The sequence below is a fragment of the Oncorhynchus mykiss genome, chromosome 10, assembly GCF_057628025.1.
Source record: "Oncorhynchus mykiss isolate SJ-2025 chromosome 10, ASM5762802v1, whole genome shotgun sequence".
In the NCBI taxonomy this organism is placed as follows: Eukaryota; Metazoa; Chordata; class Actinopteri; order Salmoniformes; family Salmonidae; genus Oncorhynchus; species Oncorhynchus mykiss.
In genome coordinates, this window is record NC_143031.1 from 86,938,412 (window position 1) to 86,959,945 (window position 21,534).

Sequence of the window (21,534 nt, forward strand, 5' to 3'; positions counted from 1 at the left end):
GTACGCCTGTTTATTCAGGTTCTGGACAGGAGGAGAGAGGATCAAACAGGTATCAGGTTGATCAGTGTTACCTTGTGAGCAGGTATCAGGTTGATCAGTGTTACCTTGTGAGCAGGTATCAGGTTGATCAGTGTTACCTTGTGAACAGGTATCAGGATGATCAGTGTTACCTTGTGAGCAGGTATCAGGTTGATCAGTGTTACCTTGTGAGCAGGTATCAGGTTGATCAGTGTTACCTTGTGAGCAGGTATCAGGTTGATCAGTGTTACCTTGTGAACAGGTATCAGGATGATCAGTGTTACCTTGTGAACAGGTATCAGGTTGATCAGTGTTACCTTGTGAACAGGTATCAGGATGATCAGTGTTACCTTGTGAACAGGTATCAGGTTGATCAGTGTTACCTTGCGAACAGGTATCAGGTTGATCAGTGTTACCTTGTGAGCAGGTATCAGGTTGATCAGTGTTACCTTGTGAGCAGGTATCAGGTTGATCAGTGTTACCTTGTGAACAGGTATCAGGTTGATCAGTGTTACCTTGTGAGCAGGTATCAGGTTGATCAGTGTTACCTTGTGAGCAGGTATCAGGTTGATCAGTGTTACCTTGTGAGCAGGTATCAGGTTGATCAGTGTTACCTTGTGAGCAGGTATCAGGTTGATCAGTGTTACCTTGTGAACAGGTATCAGGTTGATCAGTATTACCTTGTGAACAGGTATCAGGTTGATCAGTGTTACCTTGTGAGCAGGTATCAGGTTGATCAGTGTTACCTTGTGAACAGGTATAAGGTTGATCAGTGTTACCTTGTGAGCAGGTATCAGGTTGATCAGTGTTACCTTGTGAGCAGGTATCAGGTTGATCAGTGTTACCTTGTGAGCAGGTATCAGGTTGATCAGTGTTACCTTGTGAGCAGGTATCAGGTTGATCAGTGTTACCTTGTGAGCAGGTATCAGGTTGATCAGTGTTACCTTGTGAACAGGTATAAGGTTGATCAGTGTTACCTTGTGAGCAGGTATCAGGTTGATGCGTTACCTTGTGAGCAGGTATCAGGTTGATCAGGATGGTGTCCAGTAGTTCCTGTGTGACTCCATCTCCCTCCATTATTATAGAACTCATCAGATCCAACATGTGCATCTGGACCTTCTGATTGTGACTGTTACTGTAAGGGGGAGAGAGGGAGAGGGGAGAGAGGGAGGGGGAGAGAGAGTAGAGAGAGGGGGGGAGAGGTCAGAGGGGGGAGAGTATATTTTTTAACCAGGTAGGCTAGTAACTGCGACCTTGCCAATTTAGCATTTTAATTAGCTCGAGACAGGCTGTCATCGCCTCCTCTATAAAGACAGGCTGTCATCGCCTCCTCTATAAAGACGGGCCGGTATCACCTCCTCTATAAACACGGGCCGGTATCACCTCCTCTATAAAGACGGGCCGGCATCACCTCCTCTATAAAGACAGGCTGTCATCACCTCCTCTATAAAGACGGGCCGGTATCACCTCCTCTATAAAGACGGGCCGGCATCGCCTCCTCTATAAAGACAGGCTGTCATCGCCTCCTCTATAAAGACAGGCTGTCATCGCCTCCTCTATAAAGACGGGCCGGGATCGCCTCAACTATAAAGACGGGCCGGTATCGCCTCAACTATAAAGACGGGCCGGTATCACCTCCTCTATAAAGACGGGCCGGTATCGCCTCAACTATAAAGACGGGCCGGTATCGCCTCCTCTATAAAGACGGGCCGGTATCGCCTCCTCTATAAAGACGGGCCGGTATCGCCTCCTCTATAAAGACGGGCCGGTATCGCCTCCTCTATAAAGACAGGCCAGCATCACCTCCTCTATAAAGACAGGCCAGCATCACCTCCTCTATAAAGACAGGCCAGCATCACCTCCTCTATAAAGACAGGCCAGCATCACCTCCTCTATAAAGACAGGCCAGCATCGCCTCCTCTATAAAGACAGGCCAGCATCACCTCCTCTATAAAGACAGGCCAGCATCACCTCCTCCATAAAGACAGGCCAGCATCGCCTCCTCTATAAAGACAGGCCAGCATCACCTCCTCTATAAAGACAGGCCAGCATCACCTCCTCTATAAAGACAGGCCAGCATCGCCTCCTCTATAAAGACAGGCCAGCATCACCTCCTCTATAAAGACAGGCCAGCATCACCTCCTCTATAAAGACAGGCCAGCATCACCAGTATCTGATAAGACACAGACAGAGACAGACAGACAGACAGACAGACAGTCTTACTTGATGACAGACACAGACAGACACAGACAGACAGACAGGTCTTACTTGATGACAGAGAAGAGCGTCTTGAAGAGCTGGATGAAGATGTCGTTGCAGTCCTCCAGCTCAAAGCAGATGTTGTACGACTTCACCCACGCCAGGTTCTACACACCATCAATAAGGTACGCAAGGGGTTAAAATCACCAACATTCAGGACGGCGCCTCAACAAACAAACCCTCCCCATTAGGAGTCTTTCCAAACCTCTCACCTCCAGCAGGGTTGAAATGTTCAACTGCAAGGGCTCTTGGGAAAGAGCTCAATTGCATACTCCTCACATCTCATCTTCTCATAACCCATTGGATGAGAAAGCCAGGAGGCCAATCCCCTCTGACTTTTCTCCAATGGGTTTTGAGAACGACACAAAGAGAGAGAGACAGAGAGACAGAGAGACAGAGAGAGAGAGAGACAGAGAGAGAGAGACAGAGACACAGAGAGAGAGAGACAGAGACAGAGAGAGAGACCGAGAGAGAGAGACCGAGAGAGAGAGAGAGACCGAGAGACAGAGAGAGAGAGAGAGAGAGACCAAGAGAGAGAGACCGAGAGACAGAGAGAGAGAGACAGAGAGAGAGAGACAGAGAGAGAGAGAGAGAGAGAGACAGAGAGAGAGAGACAGAGAGAGAGAGACAGAGAGAGAGAGAGACCGAGAGAGAGACAGACAGAGAGAGACCGAGAGAGAGAGAGAGACAAAGAGAGAGACAGAGAGACAGAGAGAGAGAGAGAGACAGAGAGAGAGACAGACGTAATGCAACTGAGATATTTCCTTGCCGGTCCCCCAGCCTCTGACCTTTAACCCCATTCAGCTGTCAGATGTAAAAAAATGGGTTATATCGTAAATGTTGTTTTTTAAATTTAGCTTTATGGACATACTTTAAGATTAGCCACGTGGTTAAGGTTAGGTTTATAAAAAATAAAAATAAAAAATATAAATTGAAGAAATAGGCAGGGTTTAGCTATAATTATGACTTTGTGGCTGTGGCAACTAGTGACGACCGTCTAACCCCTAACCCCTGACCCTTCACCTCCAGCAGGTAGAAGTATCTATTGAACTGTGGGCTCTTGGTGTCTTCCAGTCCTTTCAGCTGTCTGGTGATGAACAGGAAGATGTCCTGGACAGGAGGAAGGTCAAAGGTTCAGCGTATTAATCAGTCCTGGTTATACACAGGTTATGGTTATAAAGGGTAATGTCCAGAATGGGTTATGGTTTTATTAAGGGTTATGGTTTTATAAAGGGGTAACGTCCAGTATGGGTTATGGTTCTATAAAGGGTAATGTCCAGTATGGGTTATGGTTTTATAAAGGGTTATGGTTTAATAAAGGGGTAATGTCCAGTATGGGTTATGGTTTTACAAAGGGGTAATGTCCAGTATGGGTTATGGTTCTATAAAGGGTAATGTCCAGTATGGGTTATGGTTTTATAAAGGGTTATGGTTTAATAAAGGGGTAATGTCCAGTATGGGTTATGGTTTTACAAAGGGGTAATGTCCAGTATGGGTTATGGTTTTATAAAGGGTAATGTCCAGTAAGGGTTATGGTTTTATAAAGGGTAATGGTTTTATAAAGGGTAATGTCCAGTATGGGTTATGGTTTTATAAAGGGTTATGGTTTTATAAAGGGTTATGGTTTAATAAAGGGGTAATGTCCAGTATGGGTTATGGTTTTATAAAGGGGTAATGTCCAGTATGGGTTATGGTTTTATAAAGGGTAATGTCCAGTATGGGTTATGGTTTTATAAAGGGTAATGTCCAGTATGGGTTATGGTTTTATAAAGGGTTATGGTTTTATAAAGGGTTATGGTTTTATAAAGGGGTAATGTGCAGTATGGGTTATGGTTTTATAAAGGGGTAATGTGCAGTATGGGTTGTGGTTTTATAAGGGGTAATGTGCAGTATGGGTTATGGTTTTATAAAGGGTAATGTCCAGTATGGGTTATGGTTTTATAAAGGGTAATGTCCAGTGTGGGTTATGGTTTTATAAAGGGTAATGTCCAGTATGGGTCATGGTTTTATAAAGGGGTAATGTCCAGTATGGGTTATGGTTCTATAAAGGGTCATGTCCAGTATGGGTTATGGTTTTATAAAGGGGTAATGTCCAGTATGGGTTATGGTTGTATAAAGGGTAATGTCCAGTATGGGTTATGGTTTTATAAAGGGTAATGTCCAGTATGGGTTATGGTTGTATATAGGGTCATGTCCAGTATGGGTTATGGTTTTATAAAGGGGTAATGTCCAGTATGGGTTATGGTTTTATAAAGGGTCATGTCCAGTATGGGTTATGGTTGTATAAAGGGTCATGTCCAGTATGGGTTATGGTTTTATAAAGGGTAATGTCCAGTATGGGTTATGGTTTTATAAAGGGTAATGTCCAGTATGGGTTATGGTTTTATAAAGGGTAGTGTCCAGTATGGGTTATGGTTTTATAAAGGGTAATGTCCAGTATGGGTTATGGTTTTATAAAGGGTTATGGTTCTATAAAGGGGTAATGTCCAGTATGGGTTATGGTTCTATAAAGGGGTAATGTCCAGTATGGGTTATGGTTTTATAAAGGGTTATGGTTTTATAAGGGGTAATGTCCAGTATGGGTTATGGTTCTATAAAGGGGTAATGTCCAGTATGGGTCATGGTTTTATAAAGGGTTATGGTTTTATAAAGGGTAAAGTCCAGTATGGGTTATGGTTTTATAAGGGGTAATGTCCAGTATGGGTTATGGTTTTATAAAGGGGTAATGTCCAGTATGGGTTATGGTTTTATAAGGGGTAATGTCCAGTATGGGTTATGGTTTTATAAGGGGTAATGTCCAGTATGGGTTATGGTTTTATAAAGGGGTAATGTCCAGTATGGGTTATGGTTCTATAAAGGGGTAACGTCCAGTATGGGTTATGGTTTTATAAAGGGTTATGGTTTTATAAAGGGGTAATGTCCAGTATGGGTTATGGTTTCATAAAGGGTCATGGTTTTATAAAGGGTTATGGTTTTATAAGGGGTAATGTCCAGTATGGGTTATGGTTTTATAAGGGGTAATGTCCAGTAAGGGTCATGGTTTTATAAAGGGTTATGGTTTTATAAGGGGTAATGTGCAGTATGGGTTATGGTTTTATAAAGGGTAATGTCCAGTAAGGGTCATGGTTTTATAAAGGGTTATGGTTTTATAAGGGGTAATGTGCAGTATGGGTTATGGTTTTATAAAGGGTCATGTCCAGTAAGGGTCATGGTTTTATAAAGGGTTATGGTTTTATAAGGGGTAATGTGCAGTATGGGTTATGGTTTTATAAAGGGTAACGTCCAGTATGGGTTATGGTTTTATAAAGGGTCATGTCCAGTATGGGTTATGGTTTTATAAAGGGGTAATGTCCAGTAAGGGTCATGGTTTTATAAAGGGTCATGTCCAGTATGGGTTATGGTTTTATAAAGGGGTAATGTCCAGTAAGGGTCATGGTTTTATAAAGGGTCATGTCCAGTATGGGTTATGGTTTTATAAAGGGTAATGTCCAGTATGGGTTATGGTTTTATAAAGGGGTAATGTCCAGTAAGGGTCATGGTTTTATAAAGGGTCATGTCCAGTATGGGTTATGGTTTTATAAAGGGTAATGTCCAGTATGGGTTATGGTTTTATAAAGGGTGATGTCCAGTATGGGTTATGGTTTTATAAAGGGTAATGTCCAGTATGGGTTATGGATTTATAAAGGGGTCATGTCCAGTATGGGTTATGGTTTTATAAAGGGGTAATGTCCAGTAAGGGTCATGGTTTTATAAAGGGTCATGTCCAGTATGGGTTATGGTTTTATAAAGGGGTCATGTCCAGTATGGGTTATGGTTTTATAAAGGGGTAATGTCCAGTAAGGGTCATGGTTTTATAAAGGGTCATGTCCAGTATGGGTTATGGTTTTATAAAGGGTAATGTCCAGTATGGGTTATGGTTTTATAAAGGGTGATGTCCAGTATGGGTTATGGTTTTATAAAGGGTAATGTCCAGTATGGGTTATGGATTTATAAAGGGGTAATGTCCAGTATGGGTTATGGTTTTATAAAGGGGTAATGTCCCATACCGGGGAGGTGTATGGGTTATGTGAAGGTTAGATGAAGGTTATACCAGTTACCTTCAGTTTGTCGTGTGAGGTGTGGGGGTTATGGTTGTGTTGAAGGTTAGATGAAGGTTAGACCAGTTACCTTCAGTTTGTCGTGTGAGGTGTATGGGGGGTTATGGGTTATGTTGAAGGTTAGATGAAGGTTAGACCAGTTACCTTCAGTTTGTCGTGTGAGGTGTGGGGGTTATGGTTGTGTTGAAGGTTAGATGAAGGTTAGACCAGTTACCTTCAGTTTGTCGTGTGAGGTGTATGGGGGTTATGCGTTATGTTGAAGGTTAGATGAAGGTTAGACCAGTTACCTTCAGTTTGTCGTGTGAGGTGTAAGGGGCCTCAGGGGCGTAGATCCTGAAGATGTCAGCCAGGCAGCAGGCCACCAGGAGACGCACGTCCTTGTTGGGGTTCCTCAGGAAGAACTCTGAGGCCAGATGGAGAGCCAGGTTCAGATACTGCTGCTTCTCCTCCTCGCTGTCCTGGTCCATGTCCATGTAGGTCTTCACCACCATCTACAGAGAGAGATGACTGGTTAAGGTCTGGTCCATGTAGGTCTTCACTACCATCTACAGGGAGAGATGATTGGTTAAGGTCTGGTCCTTCACTACCATCTAGAGAGAGAGAGATGATTGGTTAAGCTCTGGTCCTTCACTACCATCTAGAGAGAGAGATGATTGGTTAAGGTCTGGTCCTTCACTACCATCTAGAGAGAGAGATGATTGGTTAAGGTCTGGTCCTTCACTACCATCTAGAGAGAGAGAGATGATTGGTTAAGGTCTGGTCCATATAGGTCAACTGGAATAAAACATAGCTCCCATTACTAAGGTATCATTACTAATGTACAACTGGAATAAAACCAGCTCACTTTACTAATGTACTACCGGAATAAAACCAGCTCCCATTACTAATGTATCATTACTAATGTACAACTGGAATAAAACCAGCTCCCATTACTAATGTACAACTGGAATAAAACCAGCTCCCATTACTAATGTATCATTACTAATGTACAACTGGAATAAAACCAGCTCCCATTACTAATGTACAACTGGAATAAAACCAGCTCCCATTACTAATGTATCATTACTAATGTACAACTGGAATAAAACCAGCTCCCATTACTAATATACAACTGGAATAAAACCAGCTCCCATTACTAATGTATCATTACTAATGTACAACTGGAATAAAACCAGCTCCCATTACTAAATGTACAACTGGAATAAAACCAGCTCCCTTTACTAATGTATCATTACTAATGTACAAGTGGAATAAAACCAGCTCCCATTACTAATGTATCATTACTAATGTACAACTGGAATAAAACCAGCTCCCATTACTAATGTACAACTGGAATAAAACCAGCTCCCATTACTAATGTATCATTACTAATGTACAACTGGAATAAAACCAGCTCCCATTACTAATGTACAACTGGAATAAAACCAGCTCCCATTACTAATGTATCATTACTAATGTACAACTGGAATAAAACCAGCTCCCATTACTAATGTACAACTGGAATAAAACCAGCTCCCATTACTAATGTATCATTACTAATGTACAAGTGGAATAAAACCAGCTCCCATTACTAAATGTACAACTGGAATAAAACCAGCTCCCATTACTAAATGTACAACTGGAATAAAACCAGCTCCCTTTACTAATGTATCATTACTAATGTACAAGTGGAATAAAACCAGCTCCCATTACTAAATGTACAACTGGAATAAAACCAGCTCCCTTTACTAATGTATCATTACTAATGTACAAGTGGAATAAAACCAGCTCCCATTACTAAATGTACAACTGGAATAAAACCAGCTCCCATTACTAATGTACAACTGGAATAAAACCAGCTCCCATTACTAATGTACAACTGGAATAAAACCAGCTCCCATTACTAAATGTACAACTGGAATAAAACCAGCTCCCATTACTAATGTATGATTTGAATAGAACTAGATGAAACATAACATCAATCATTTTACGAGTTGTAAACTCTCATTCTCTCTCCCGCTCAACAGAGAGACTCAACTCCACCCAGCAGAACGCCCCTAGCACTAGGACCCAGCAAAACGCCCCTAGCACTAGGACCCAGCAGAACGCCCCTAGCACTAGGACCCAGCAGAACGCCCCTAGCACTAGGACCCAGCAGAACGCCCCTAGCACTAGGACCCAGCAGAACGCCCCTAGCACTAGGACCCAGCAGAACGCCCTTAGCACTAGGACCCAGCAGAACGCCCCTGGCACTAGGACCCAGCAGAACGCCCCTGGCACTAGGACCCAGCAGAAGGCCCCTGGCACTAGGACCCAGCAGAACGCACCTGGCACTAGGACCCAGCAGAACGCCCCTGGCACTAGGACCCAGCAGAACGCCCCTAGCACTAGGACCCAGCAGAACGCCCCTGGCACTAGGACCCAGCAGAACGCCCCTGGCACTAGGACCCAGCAGAACGCCCCCTAACACTAGGACACAGCAGAACGCCCCTGGCACTAGGACCCAGCAGAACGCCCCTGGCACTAGGACCCAGCAGAACGCCCCTAGCACTAGGACCCAGCAGAACGCCCCTAGCAATAGGACCCAGCAGAACGCCCCTAGCACTAGGACCCAGCAGAACGCCCCTAGCACTAGGACCCAGCAGAACGCCCCTAGCACTAGGACCCAGCAGAACGCCCCTAGCACTAGGACCCAGCAGAACGCCCCTAGCACTAGACCCAGCAAAACGCCCCTAGCACTAGGACCCAGCAGAACGCCCCTAGCACTAGGACCCAGCAGAACGCCCCTAGCACTAGGACCCAGCAGAACGCCCCTAGCACTAGGACCCAGCAGAACGCCCCTAGCACTAGGACCCAGCAGAACGCCCCTAGCACTAGGACCCAGCAGAACGCCCCTAGCACTAGGACCCAGCAGAACGCCCCGAGCAATAGGACCCAGCAGAACACCCCTAGCACTAGGACCCAGCAGAACGCCCCTAGCACTAGGACCCAGCAGAACGCCCCTAGCACTAGGACCCAGCAGAACGCCCCTAGCACTAGGACCCAGCAGAACGCCCCTGGCACTAGGACCCAGCAGAACGCCCCTAGCACTAGGACCCAGCAGAACGCCCCTAGCACTAGGACCCAGCAGAACGACCCCTAGCACTAGGACCCAGCAGAACGCCCCTAGCACTAGGACCCAGCAGAACGCCCCTAGCACTAGGACCCAGCAGAACAGCACTAGAACCCAGCAGAACGCCCCTAGCACTAGGACCCAGCAGAACGCCCCTAGCACTAGGACCCAGCAGAACGCCCCTAGCACTAGGACACAGCAGAACGCCCCTAGCACTAGGACCCAGCAGAACGCCCCTAGCACTAGGACCCAGCAGAACGCCCCTAGCACTAGGACTCAGCAGAACGCCCCTAGCACTAGGACCCAGCAGAACGCCCCTAGCACTAGGACCCAGCAGAACGCCCCTAGCACTAGGACCCAGCAGAACGCCCCTAGCACTAGGACCCAGCAGAACGCCCCTAGCACTAGGACCCAGCAGAACGCCCCTAGCACTAGGACCCAGCAGAACGCCCCTAGCACTAGGACCCAGCAGAACGCCCCTAGCACTAGGACCCAGCAGAACGCCCCTAGCACTAGGACCCAGCAGAACGCCCCTAGCACTAGGACCCAGCAGACACCACTTCTTCCTCCGTGTGTCTCCAAGGCACAGAGCAGCAGTAACCAAGCTGCAGACAGGAGTGGAGGGGGGGGGATGGGTGCTGAAACACAGGCGGGAGAATGAGGGGAGAAGACCAGAGAGCTCTGCTTCTGCCTCACACTCTCTGTCGCTCTCTGGCTCAATCTACCGAACAGCCTCCGGAGGCTGTGAAAAAGGAGAATGAGTGGAGAAGACCAGAGAGCTCTGCTTCTGCCTCTCTCTCTCTGTCTTTCTGCCTCTCTCTCTGTCGCTCTCTGGCTCAATCTCCCGATCCCTACTGCCTCTGATCTGGAGGACTCACTAAACAGAGAACATCCCTGGTCATCCCTACTGCCTCTGATCTGGAGGACTCACTAAACAGAGAACATCCCTGGTCATCCCTACTGCCTCTGATCTGGAGGACTCACTAAACAGAGAACATCCCTGGTCATCTCTACTGCCTCTGATCTGGTGGACTCACTAAACAGAGAACATCCCTGGTCGTCCCTACTGCCTCTGATCTGGAGGACTCACTAAACAGAGAACATCCCTGGTCGTCCCTACTGCCTCTGATCTGGAGGACTCACTAAACAGAGAACATCCCTGGTCATCCCTACTGCCTCTGATCTGGAGGACTCACTAAACAGAGAACATCCCTGGTCATCTCTACTGCCTCTGATCTGGAGGACTCACTAAACAGAGAACATCCCTGGTCATCCCTACTGTCTCTGATCTGGAGGAATCACTAAACAGAGAACATCCCTGGTCATCCCTACTGCCTCTGATCTGGAGGAATCACTAAACAGAGAACATCCCTGGTCATCCCTACTGCCTCTGATCTGGTGGACTCACTAAACAGAGAACATCCCTGGTCATCTCTACTGCCTCTGATCTGGAGGACTCACTAAACAGAGAACATCCCTGGTCATCCCTACTGCCTCTGATCTGGAGGACTCACTAAACAGAGAACATCCCTGGTCATCCCTACTACCTCTGATCTGACAGACTCACTAAACACAAATGCTTCCTTTGTAAATGATGTCTGAGTGTTGGAGTGTGGCCCCTGGCTATCCATAAATAAATAAATAATATTTGCTTAATAAAAGGAATTTGAAATGATTAATACTTTTACTTTTGATACATAACGGATATTCAAAACCAGAAACTTTTACTCAAGTAGTATTTTACTGGGTGACTTTTACTCAAGTAGTATTTTACTGGGTGACTTTTACTCAAGTAGTATTTTACTGGGCGACTTTTACTCAAGTAGTATTTTACTGGGTGACTTACTCAAGTAGTATTTTACTGGGTGACTTTTACTCAAGTAGTATTTTACTGGGTGACGTTTACTCAAGTAGTATTTTACTGGGTGACGTTTACTCAAGTAGTATTTTACTGGGTGACGTTTACTCAAGTAGTATTTTACTGGGTGACTTTTACTCAAGTAGTATTTTACTGGGTGACTTTTACTCATGTAGTATTTTACTGGGTGACTTTTACTCATGTAGTATTTTACTGGGTGACTTTTACTCAAGTAGTATTTTACTGGGTGACTTTTACTCATGTAGTATTTTTCTGGGTGACTTTTACTCATGTAGTATTTTACTGGGTGACTTTTACTCAAGTAGTATTTTTCTGGGTGACTTTTACTCAAGTAGTATTTTACTGGGTGACTTTTACTCAAGTAGTATTTTACTGGGTGACTTTTACTCAAGTAGTATTTTACTGGGTGACGTTTACTCAAGTAGTATTTTACTGGGTGACTTTTACTCAAGTAGTATTTTACTGGGTGACTTTTACTCAAGTAGTATTTTACTGGGTGACTTTTACTCAAGTAGTATTTTACTGGGTGACTTTTACTCAAGTAGTATTTTACTGGGTGACTTTTACTCAAGTAGTATTTTACTGGGTGACGTTTACTCAAGTAGTATTTTACTGGGTGACTTTTACTCAAGTAGTATTTTACTGGGTGACTTTCACTCAAGTAGTATTTTACTGGGTGACTTTTACTCAAGTAGTATTTTACTGGGTGACTTTTACTCAAGTAGTATTTTACTGGGTGACTTTCACTCAAGTAGTATTTTACTGGGTGAATTTCACTTGAGTCATTTTCTATTAAAAAAAAGGTCTCTTTACTTTCACTCCAGTATAACAGTTGGGAACCTTTTCTACCACCTCTATAAAGTCAAAAGCCCTGAACGTCGACTACTGGGTCAGAACCCCCAGTTCCCCTAACTCCAGTCAGTCGTTACTGGGTCAGAACCAGACCCGTTTCTCCATCAACGTCACAGCCAACCAGAACACCCAGTTCCACTAACTCTAGTCAGTCGTTACTGGGTTAGAACCCCCAGTTCCACTAACTCTAGTCAGTCGTTACTGGGTCAGAACCAGACCCGTTTCTTCATGAACGTCACAGACCATAATCTGAGACGTTTTAACCAACTAACATTGATACACATTCAGACATTCAGCTCTTGATTTTAATATGGGTTGTTGAGTGTCAAGTCAGTCAGTTTATACCATTTCCCTCCCATCAACCTCCACACAGCCATGACACTTCCCTCCCATCAACCTCCACACAGCCATGACACTTCCCTCCCATCAACCTCCACACAGCCAGACACTTCCCTCCCATCAACCTCCACACAGCCATGACACTTCCCTCCCATCAACCTCCACACAACCATGACACTTCCCTCCCATCAACCTCCACACAGCCAGACACGTCCCTCCCATCAACCTCCACATAGCCAGACACTTCCCTCACATCAACCTCCACACAGCCATGACACTTCCCTCCCATCAACCTCCACACAGCCAGACACGTCCCTCCCATCAACCTCCACATAGCCAGACACTTCCCTCACATCAACCTCCACACAGCCATGACACTTCCCTCCCATCAACCTCCACACAGCCATGACACTTCCCTCCCATCAACCTCCACACAGCCAGACACTTCCCTCCCATCAACCTCCACACAGCCAGACACTTCCCTCCCATCAACCTCCACACAGCCATGACACTTCCCTCCCATCAACCTCCACACAGCCATGACACTTCCCAATCAGGAGGAGGCCCAATCAGGAGGCCCAATCAGAAGCCATCACTAGGTCTTTGTAGAAGGCCCAATCAGAAGCCATCACTAGGTCTTTGTAGGAGGCCCAATCAGAAGCCATCACTGGGTCTTTGTAGGAGGCCCAATCAGAAGCCATCACTGGGTCTAGGAGTCAGCTCATTGGACAAACAGACTGAAATGGTGATCCACATGACAAAGCTGACCATGCATGTTGAGGTCTAGGCTGGTAGGAATATTGTCAGAACCCATACCCAGCGCTAGCTAGCTAGCCGGGTTTTTATATAGTCAGAACCCACACCCAGCACTAGCTAGCTAGCTAGCTGTGTTTTTATATAGTCAGAACCCATACCCAGCACTAGCTAGCTAGCTGTGTTTTTATATAGTCAGAACCCATACCCAGCGCTAGCTAGCTAGCTGTGTTTTTATATAGTCAGAACCCATACCCAGCACTAGCTAGCTAGCTAGCTGTGTTTTTATATAGTCAGAACCCATACCCAGCACTAGCTAGCTAGCTGTGTTTTTATATAGTCAGAACCCATACCCAGCACTAGCTAGCTAGCTGTGTTTTTATATTGTCAGAACCCATACCCAGCACTAGCTAGCTAGCTGTGTTTTTATATAGTCAGAACCCATACCCAGCACTAGCTAGCTAGCTAGCCGGCCAACTGGGTTTTTATATAGTCAGAACCCATACCCAGCGCTAGCTAGCTAGCCGGCCAACTGGGTTTTTATATAGTCAGAACCCATACCCAGCACTAGCTAGCTAGCCGGCCAACTGGGTTTTTATATAGTCAGAACCCATACCCAGCACTAGCTAGCTAGCCGGCCAACTGGGTTTTTATATAGTCAGAACCCATACCCAGCGCTAGCTAGCTAGCCGGCCAACTGGGTTTTAATATAGTCAGAACCCATACCCAGCACTAGCTAGCTAGCCGGCCAACTGGGTTTTTATATAGTCAGAACCCATACCCAGCGCTAGCTAGCTAGCCGGCCAACTGGGTTTTAATATAGTCAGAACCCATACCCAGCACTAGCTAGCTAGCCGGCCAACTGGGTTTTTATATAGTCAGAACCCATACCCAGCACTAGCTAGCTAGCCGGCCAACTGGGTTTTTATATAGTCAGAACCCATACCCAGCGCTAGCTAGCTAGCCGGCCAACTGGGTTTTAATATAGTCAGAACCCATACCCAGCACTAGCTAGCTAGCCGGCCAACTGGGTTTTTATATAGTCAGAACCCATACCCAGCACTAGCTAGCTAGCTAGCCGGCCAACTGGGTTTTTATATAGTCAGAACCCATACCCAGCGCTAGCTAGCTAGCCGGCCAACTGGGTTTTTATATAGTCAGAACCCATACCCAGCACTAGCTAGCTAGCCGGCCAACTGGGTTTTTATATAGTCAGAACCCATACCCAGCGCTAGCTAGCTAGCCGGCCAACTGGGTTTTTATATAGTCAGAACCCATACCCAGCACTAGCTAGCTAGCTGGCCAACTGGGTTTTTATATAGTCAGAACTCATACCCAGCACTAGCTAGCTAGCTGTGTTTTTATATAGTCAGAACCCATACCCAGCGCTAGCTAGCTAGCCGGCCAACTGGGTTTTTATATAGTCAGAACCCATACCCAGCACTAGCTAGCTAGCCGGCCAACTGGGTTTTTATATAGTCAGAACCCATACCCAGCACTAGCTAGCTAGCCGGCCAACTGGGTTTTTATATAGTCAGAACCCATACCCAGCACTAGCTAGCTAGCCGGCCAACTGGGTTTTTATATAGTCAGAACCCATACCCAGCACTAGCTAGCTAGACGGCCAACTGGGTTTTTATATAGTCAGAACCCATACCCAGCACTAGCTAGCTAGCCGGCCAACTGGGTTTTTATATAGTCAGAACTCATACCCAGCGCTAGCTAGCTAGCCAACTGGGTTTTTATATAGTCAGAACCCATACCCAGCGCTAGCTAGCTAGCCAACTGGGTTTTTATATAGTCAGAACCCATACCCAGCACTAGCTAGCTAGCCAACTGGGTTTTTATATAGTCAGAACCCATACCCAGCACTAGCTAGCTAGCCGGCCAACTGGGTTTTTATATAGTCAGAACTCATACCCAGCACTAGCTAGCTAGCCGGCCAACTGGGTTTTTATATAGTCAGAACTCATACCCAGCGCTAGCTAGCTAGCCGGCCAACTGGGTTTTTATATAGTCAGAACCCATACCCAGCACTAGCTAGCTAGCTGTGTTTTTATATTGTCAGAACCCATACCCAGCACTAGCTAGCTAGCCGGCCAACTGGGTTTTTATATAGTCAGAACTCATACCCAGCACTAGCTAGCTAGCCGGCCAACTGGGTTTTTATATAGTCAGAACTCATACCCAGCACTAGCTAGCTAGCCGGCCAACTGGGTTTTTATATAGTCAGAACCCATACCCAGCACTAGCTAGCTAGCCGGCCAACTGGGTTTTTATATAGTCAGAACTCATACCCAGCGCTAGCTAGCTAGCCGGCCAACTGGGTTTTTATATTGTCAGAACCCATACCCAGCACTAGCTAGCTAGCCGGCCAACTGGGTTTTTATATAGTCAGAACCCATACCCAGCACTAGCTAGCTAGCCGGCCAACTGGGTTTTTATATAGTCAGAACCCATACCCAGCACTAACTAGCTAGCTGTGTTTTTATATAGTCAGAACTCATACCCAGCACTAGCTAGCTAGCCGGCCAACTGGGTTTTTATATAGTCAGAACTCATACCCAGCGCTAGCTAGCTAGCTAGCTGTGTTTTTATATAGTCAGAACCCATACCCAGCACTAGCTAGCTAGCTGTGTTTTTATATAGTCAGAACCCATACCCAGCACTAGCTAGCTAGCTGTGTTTTTATATAGTCAGAACCCATACCCAGCGCTAGCTAGCTAGCTGTGTTTTTATATAGTCAGAACCCATACTCAGCGCTAGCTAGCTAGCTGTGTTTTTATATAGTCCGAACTCATACCCAGCGCTAGCTAGCTAGCTGTGTTTTTATATAGTCAGAACCCATACCCAGCGCTAGCTAGCTAGCTGTGTTTATATATATAGTCAGAACCCATACCCAGCGCTAGCTAGCCGGCCAACCGGGTTTTTTTAACGAAAGTCGGTCATGCGTTAGGGTTTAGTCGTCGTTGTAAATAAAAATGTGTTCTTAACTGACTTGTTAAATAAAACAAACGATAGATAGACTGTATAAAGTAGTTGTCTTCTGAGAAGTGTGTTGAGGTTCTGGTCAGTAGTAGTAGTAGTACCACTATATAGGGAATAGGGCTCTGGTCTATAGTAGTACCACTATATAGGGAATAGGGCTCTGGTCTATAGTAGTACCACTATATAGGGAATAGGGCTCTGGTCAAAAGTAGTGTACTATATAGGGAATAGGGCTCTGGTCTATAGTAGTACCACTATTTAGGGAATAGGGCTCTGGTCTAAAGTAGTGCACTATATAGGGAATAGGGTGCTTTTTGACCTAGACCCAGGAAGAAGAAGCTGCAGCTGTGCAGTACCTGGTTCACAGTCCGGTTGCCATAGTGACAGGAAGGAGCTTGAACATTGGAGATGACCTGGCATCTCTCGTCATGGACGGCTGTTCTCGTGCTCTATGTATCTATCTATTCTTCTACAAAACAGGATATTATCTATTTTCATTTAACGAGGCAATTAAGAACAAATTCTCATTTAGAATGACGGCCTACCAAAAGGACTCCTTGTGGAGATGGGGGCTGGGATTAAACATTAAAAATAACATATAAATATAGGACAAAACACACATCACGGCAAGAGACATCACAACATAACATAAAGAGACCGAAGACGACAACATAGCAAGGCAGCAACACATGACAACAACACGGTAGCAACACAACATGACAACATGGTAGCACCACAACATGACACATGGTAGCAACACAAGATGGTAGCAACACATGACAACATCAACACGGTCGCAACACAGCATGGTAGCAACACAGCATGACAACAACATGGTAGCAACACAACATGACAACATGGTAACAACACAACATGGTAGCAACACATGACAACATCAACACGGTCGCAACACAGCATGGTAGCAACACAGCATGACAACAACATGGTAGCAACACAACATGACAACATGGTAACAACACAACATGGTAGCAACACATGACAACATCAACACGGTCGCAACACAGCATGGTAGCAACACAGCATGGCAACAACATGGTAGCAACACAACATGACAACAACATGGTAGCAACACAACATGACAACATGGTAGCAACACAACATGACAACATGGTAGCAACACAAAATGACAACAACATGGTAGCAACACAACATGACAACATGGTAGCAACACAACAACATGGTAGCAACACAACATGACAACAACATGACAACAACATGGTAGCAACACAATATGGTAGCAACACATGACAACATCAACACGGTCGCAACACAGCATGACAACAACATGGTAGCAACACAACAACAACACAACATGACAACATGGTAGCAACTCAACATGACAACAACATGGTAGCAACACAACATGGTAGCAACACATGACAACATCAACATGGTAGCAACACAGCATGACAACAACATGGTAGCAACACAACATGACAACATGGTAGCAACACATGACAACATAAACATGGTAGCAACACAACATGGTAGCAACACAACATGACAACAACATGGTAGCAACACAACATGGTAGCAACACAACACAGGGTACAAACATTATTGGGCACAGACAACAGCACAAAGAAGGTAGAGACAACGATAAATCAAACAAAACAGCCACAACTGTCAGTAAGACTGTCCAAACGGCTCCCATGCACAGACACAGCTCATTTAAAAATCTGTGTAAGGGGGTTACTATAGTTTAGCTCAGTGCTTGGACTTGGACTGAAATAGGTTCTGTTTAGGTACTGGCCCAGTTCTGTTTATGTTTAGTTGCAGGAGCTACACAATACTTTGGATCTAATATTCTATACGAGTAACAGGAACTCAAGCAGTAGAACATGTGAGGTGCCGGTTCTCAGTTCCGATGAGCTCCTGCCCAAGTCAGGGTAGAAGCATTTTTAAACTGTCTGTTGGCCCCCTGCGTGCCTGCCTGTCTGTTGGCCCTCCGCGTGCCTGTCTGTCTGTTGGCCCTCCGCGTGCCTGCCTGTCTGTTGGCCCTCTGCGTGCCTGCCTGTCTGTTGGCTCTCTGCGTGCCTGCCTGTCTGTTGGCCCTCTGCGTGCCTGCCTGTCTGTTGGCCCCCTGCGTGCCTGCCTGTCTGTTGGCCCTCCGCGTGCCTGCCTGTCTGTTGGCCCTCCGCGTGCCTGCCTGTCTGTTGGTCCTCCGCGTGCCTGCCTGTCTGTTGGCCCTCCGCGTGCCTGCCTGCCTGTCTGTTGGTCCTCCGCGTGCCTGCCTGCCTGTTGGCCCTCCGCGTGCCTGCCTGCCTGTTGGCCCTCCGCGTGCCTGCCTGTCTGTTGGCCCTCCGCGTGCCTGCCTGTCTGTTGGCCCTCTGCGTGCCTGCCTGCCTGTCTGTCTGTTGGCCTGCCGCGTGCCTGTCTGTCTGTTGGCCCTCTGCGTGCCTGTCTGCCTGTCTGTCTGTTGGTCCTCTGCGTGCCTGCCTGTCTGTCTGTCTGTTGGCCTGCCGCGTGCCTGCCTGCCTGTTGGCCCTCCGCGTGCCTGCCTGCCTGCCTGTCTGTTGGCCCTCCGCGTGCCTGCCTGCCTGCCTGTCTGTTGGCCCTCCGCGTGCCTGCCTGCCTGCCTGTCTGTTGGCCCTCCGCGTGCCTGCCTGCCTGTCTGTCTGTTGGCCCTCCGCGTGCCTGCCTGCCTGTCTGTCTGTTGGCCCTCCGCGTGCCTGCCTGTCTGTCTGTTGGCCCTCCGCGTGCCTGCCTGCCTGTCTGTTGGCCCTCCGCGTGCCTGCCTGCCTGTCTGTTGGCCCTCCGCGTGCCTGCCTGCCTGTCTGTTGGCCCTCCGCGTGCCTGCCTGCCTGTCTGTTGGCCCTCTGCGTGCCTGCCTGCCTGTCTGTTGGCCCTCTGCGTGCCTGCCTGCCTGTCTGTTGGCCCTCTGCGTGCCTGCCTGCCTGTCTGTTGGCCCTCTGCGTGCCTGCCTGCCTGTCTGTTGGCCCTCTGCGTGCCTGCCTGCCTGTCTGTCTGTTGGCCCTCTGCGTGCCTGCCTGCCTGTCTGTCTGTTGGCCCTCTGCGTGCCTGCCTGCCTGTCTGTTGGCCCTCTGCGTGCCTGCCTGCCTGTCTGTTGGCCCTCTGCGTGCCTGCCTGCCTGTCTGTTGGCCCTCCGCGTGCCTGCCTGTCTGTTGGCCCTCCGCGTGCCTGCCTGTCTGTTGGCCCTCTGCGTGCCTGCCTGCCTGTCTGTCTGTTGGCCTGCCGCGTGCCTGTCTGTCTGTTGGCCCTCTGCGTGCCTGTCTGCCTGTCTGTCTGTTGGTCCTCTGCGTGCCTGCCTGTCTGTCTGTCTGTTGGCCTGCCGCGTGCCTGCCTGCCTGTTGGCCCTCCGCGTGCCTGCCTGCCTGCCTGTCTGTTGGCCCTCCGCGTGCCTGCCTGCCTGTCTGTCTGTTGGCCCTCCGCGTGCCTGCCTGCCTGTCTGTCTGTTGGCCCTCCGCGTGCCTGCCTGCCTGTCTGTCTGTTGGCCCTCCGCGTGCCTGCCTGCCTGTCTGTCTGTTGGCCCTCCGCGTGCCTGCCTGTCTGTCTGTTGGCCCTCCGCGTGCCTGCCTGCCTGTCTGTTGGCCCTCCGCGTGCCTGCCTGCCTGTCTGTTGGCCCTCCGCGTGCCTGCCTGCCTGCCTGTCTGTTGGCCCTCCGCGTGCCTGCCTGCCTGTCTGTCTGTTGGCCCTCTGCGTGCCTGCCTGCCTGTCTGTCTGTTGGCCCTCTGCGTGCCTGCCTGCCTGTCTGTCTGTTGGCCCTCTGCGTGCCTGCCTGCCTGTCTGTCTGTTGGCCCTCTGCGTGCCTGCCTGCCTGTTGGCCCTCTGCGTGCCTGCGTGCCTGTCTGTCTGTTGGCCCTCTGCGTGCCTGCGTGCCTGTCTGTCTGTTGGCCCTCTGCGTGCCTGCCTGCCTGTCTGTCTGTTGGCCCTCTGCGTGCCTGCCTGCCTGTCTGTTGGCCCTCTGCGTGCCTGCCTGCCTGTCTGTTGGCCCTCTGCGTGCCTGCCTGCCTGTCTGTTGGCCCTCTGCGTGCCTGCCTGCCTGTCTGTTGGCCCTCTGCGTGCCTGCCTGCCTGTCTGTTGGCCCTCTGCGTGCCTGCCTGCCTGTCTGTTGGCCCTCTGCGTGCCTGCCTGCCTGTCTGTTGGCCCTCTGCGTGCCTGCCTGCCTGTCTGTTGGCCCTCTGCGTGCCTGCCTGCCTGTCTGTTGGCCCTCTGCGTGCCTGCCTGCCTGTCTGTTGGCCCTCTGCGTGCCTGCGTGCCTGTTGGCCCTCTGCGTGCCTGCGTGCCTGTCTGTCTGTTGGCCCTCTGCGTGCCTGCCTGCCTGTCTGTCTGTTGGCCCTCTGCGTGCCTGCCTGCCTGTCTGTCTGTTGGCCCTCTGCGTGCCTGCCTGCCTGTCTGTCTGTTGGCCCTCTGCGTGCCTGCCTGCCTGTCTGTCTGTTGGCCCTCTGCGTGCCTGCCTGCCTGTCTGTCTGTTGGCCCTCTGCGTGCCTGCCTGCCTGTCTGTCTGTTGGCCCTCTGCGTGCCTGCCTGCCTGTCTGTCTGTTGGCCCTCTGCGTGCCTGCCTGCCTGTCTGTTGGCCCTCTGCGTGCCTGCCTGCCTGTCTGTTGGCCCTCTGCGTGCCTGCCTGCCTGTCTGTTGGCCCTCTGCGTGCCTGCCTGCCTGTCTGTTGGCCCTCTGCGTGCCTGCCTGCCTGTCTGTTGGCCCTCTGCGTGCCTGCCTGCCTGTCTGTTGGCCCTCTGCGTGCCTGCCTGCCTGTCTGTTGGCCCTCTGCGTGCCTGCCTGCCTGTCTGTTGGCCCTCTGCGTGCCTGCCTGCCTGTCTGTTGGCCCTCTGCGTGCCTGCCTGCCTGTCTGTTGGCCCTCTGCGTGCCTGCCTGCCTGTCTGTTGGCCCTCTGCGTGCCTGCCTGCCTGTCTGTTGGCCCTCTGCGTGCCTGCCTGCCTGTCTGTTGGCCCTCTGCGTGCCTGCCTGCCTGTCTGTTGGCCCTCTGCGTGCCTGCCTGCCTGTCTGTTGGCCCTCTGCGTGCCTGCCTGCCTGTCTGTTGGCCCTCTGCGTGCCTGCCTGCCTGTCTGTTGGCCCTCTGCGTGCCTGCCTGCCTGTCTGTTGGCCCTCTGCGTGCCTGCCTGCCTGTCTGTTGGCCCTCTGCGTGCCTGCCTGTCTGTTGGCCCTCGCGTGCCTGCCTGCCTGTCTGTTGGCCCTCTGCGTGCCTGCCTGTCTGTCTGTTGGCCCTCTGCCTGCCTGTCTATCCTCCGCAGAACAAAAAATAGCAGCAGCATCAC

The 21,534-nt window shown here is 48.8% G+C and overlaps 1 protein-coding gene across 11 annotated transcripts in view; it reads right to left on the reverse strand.

The window, feature by feature from the left end:
• LOC110512929 (sister chromatid cohesion protein PDS5 homolog A) overlaps positions 1-21,534 on the reverse strand; it is a 105,833-nt gene that overhangs the window by 82,371 nt on the left and 1,928 nt on the right. For 9 of the 11 annotated variants that reach the window (XM_090188369.1, XM_090188364.1, XM_090188370.1 and 6 more), the window contains exons 3-7: positions 6,662-6,865; positions 3,301-3,387; positions 2,287-2,384; positions 1,027-1,153; positions 1-21 (exon numbers count right to left, since the gene is read on the reverse strand). The exon at positions 1-21 is cut by the window's left edge and continues 60 nt beyond it. In XM_090188369.1, the coding sequence (XP_090044495.1) occupies positions 1-21; positions 1,027-1,153; positions 2,287-2,384; positions 3,301-3,387; positions 6,662-6,865 (537 nt within the window). Of the gene's footprint in view, positions 22-71; positions 110-1,026; positions 1,154-2,286; positions 2,385-3,300; positions 3,388-6,374; positions 6,393-6,661; positions 6,866-21,534 lie in introns of those variants that run through there. The other 2 variants (XM_090188373.1, XM_090188374.1) reach the window with 2 other exon arrangements.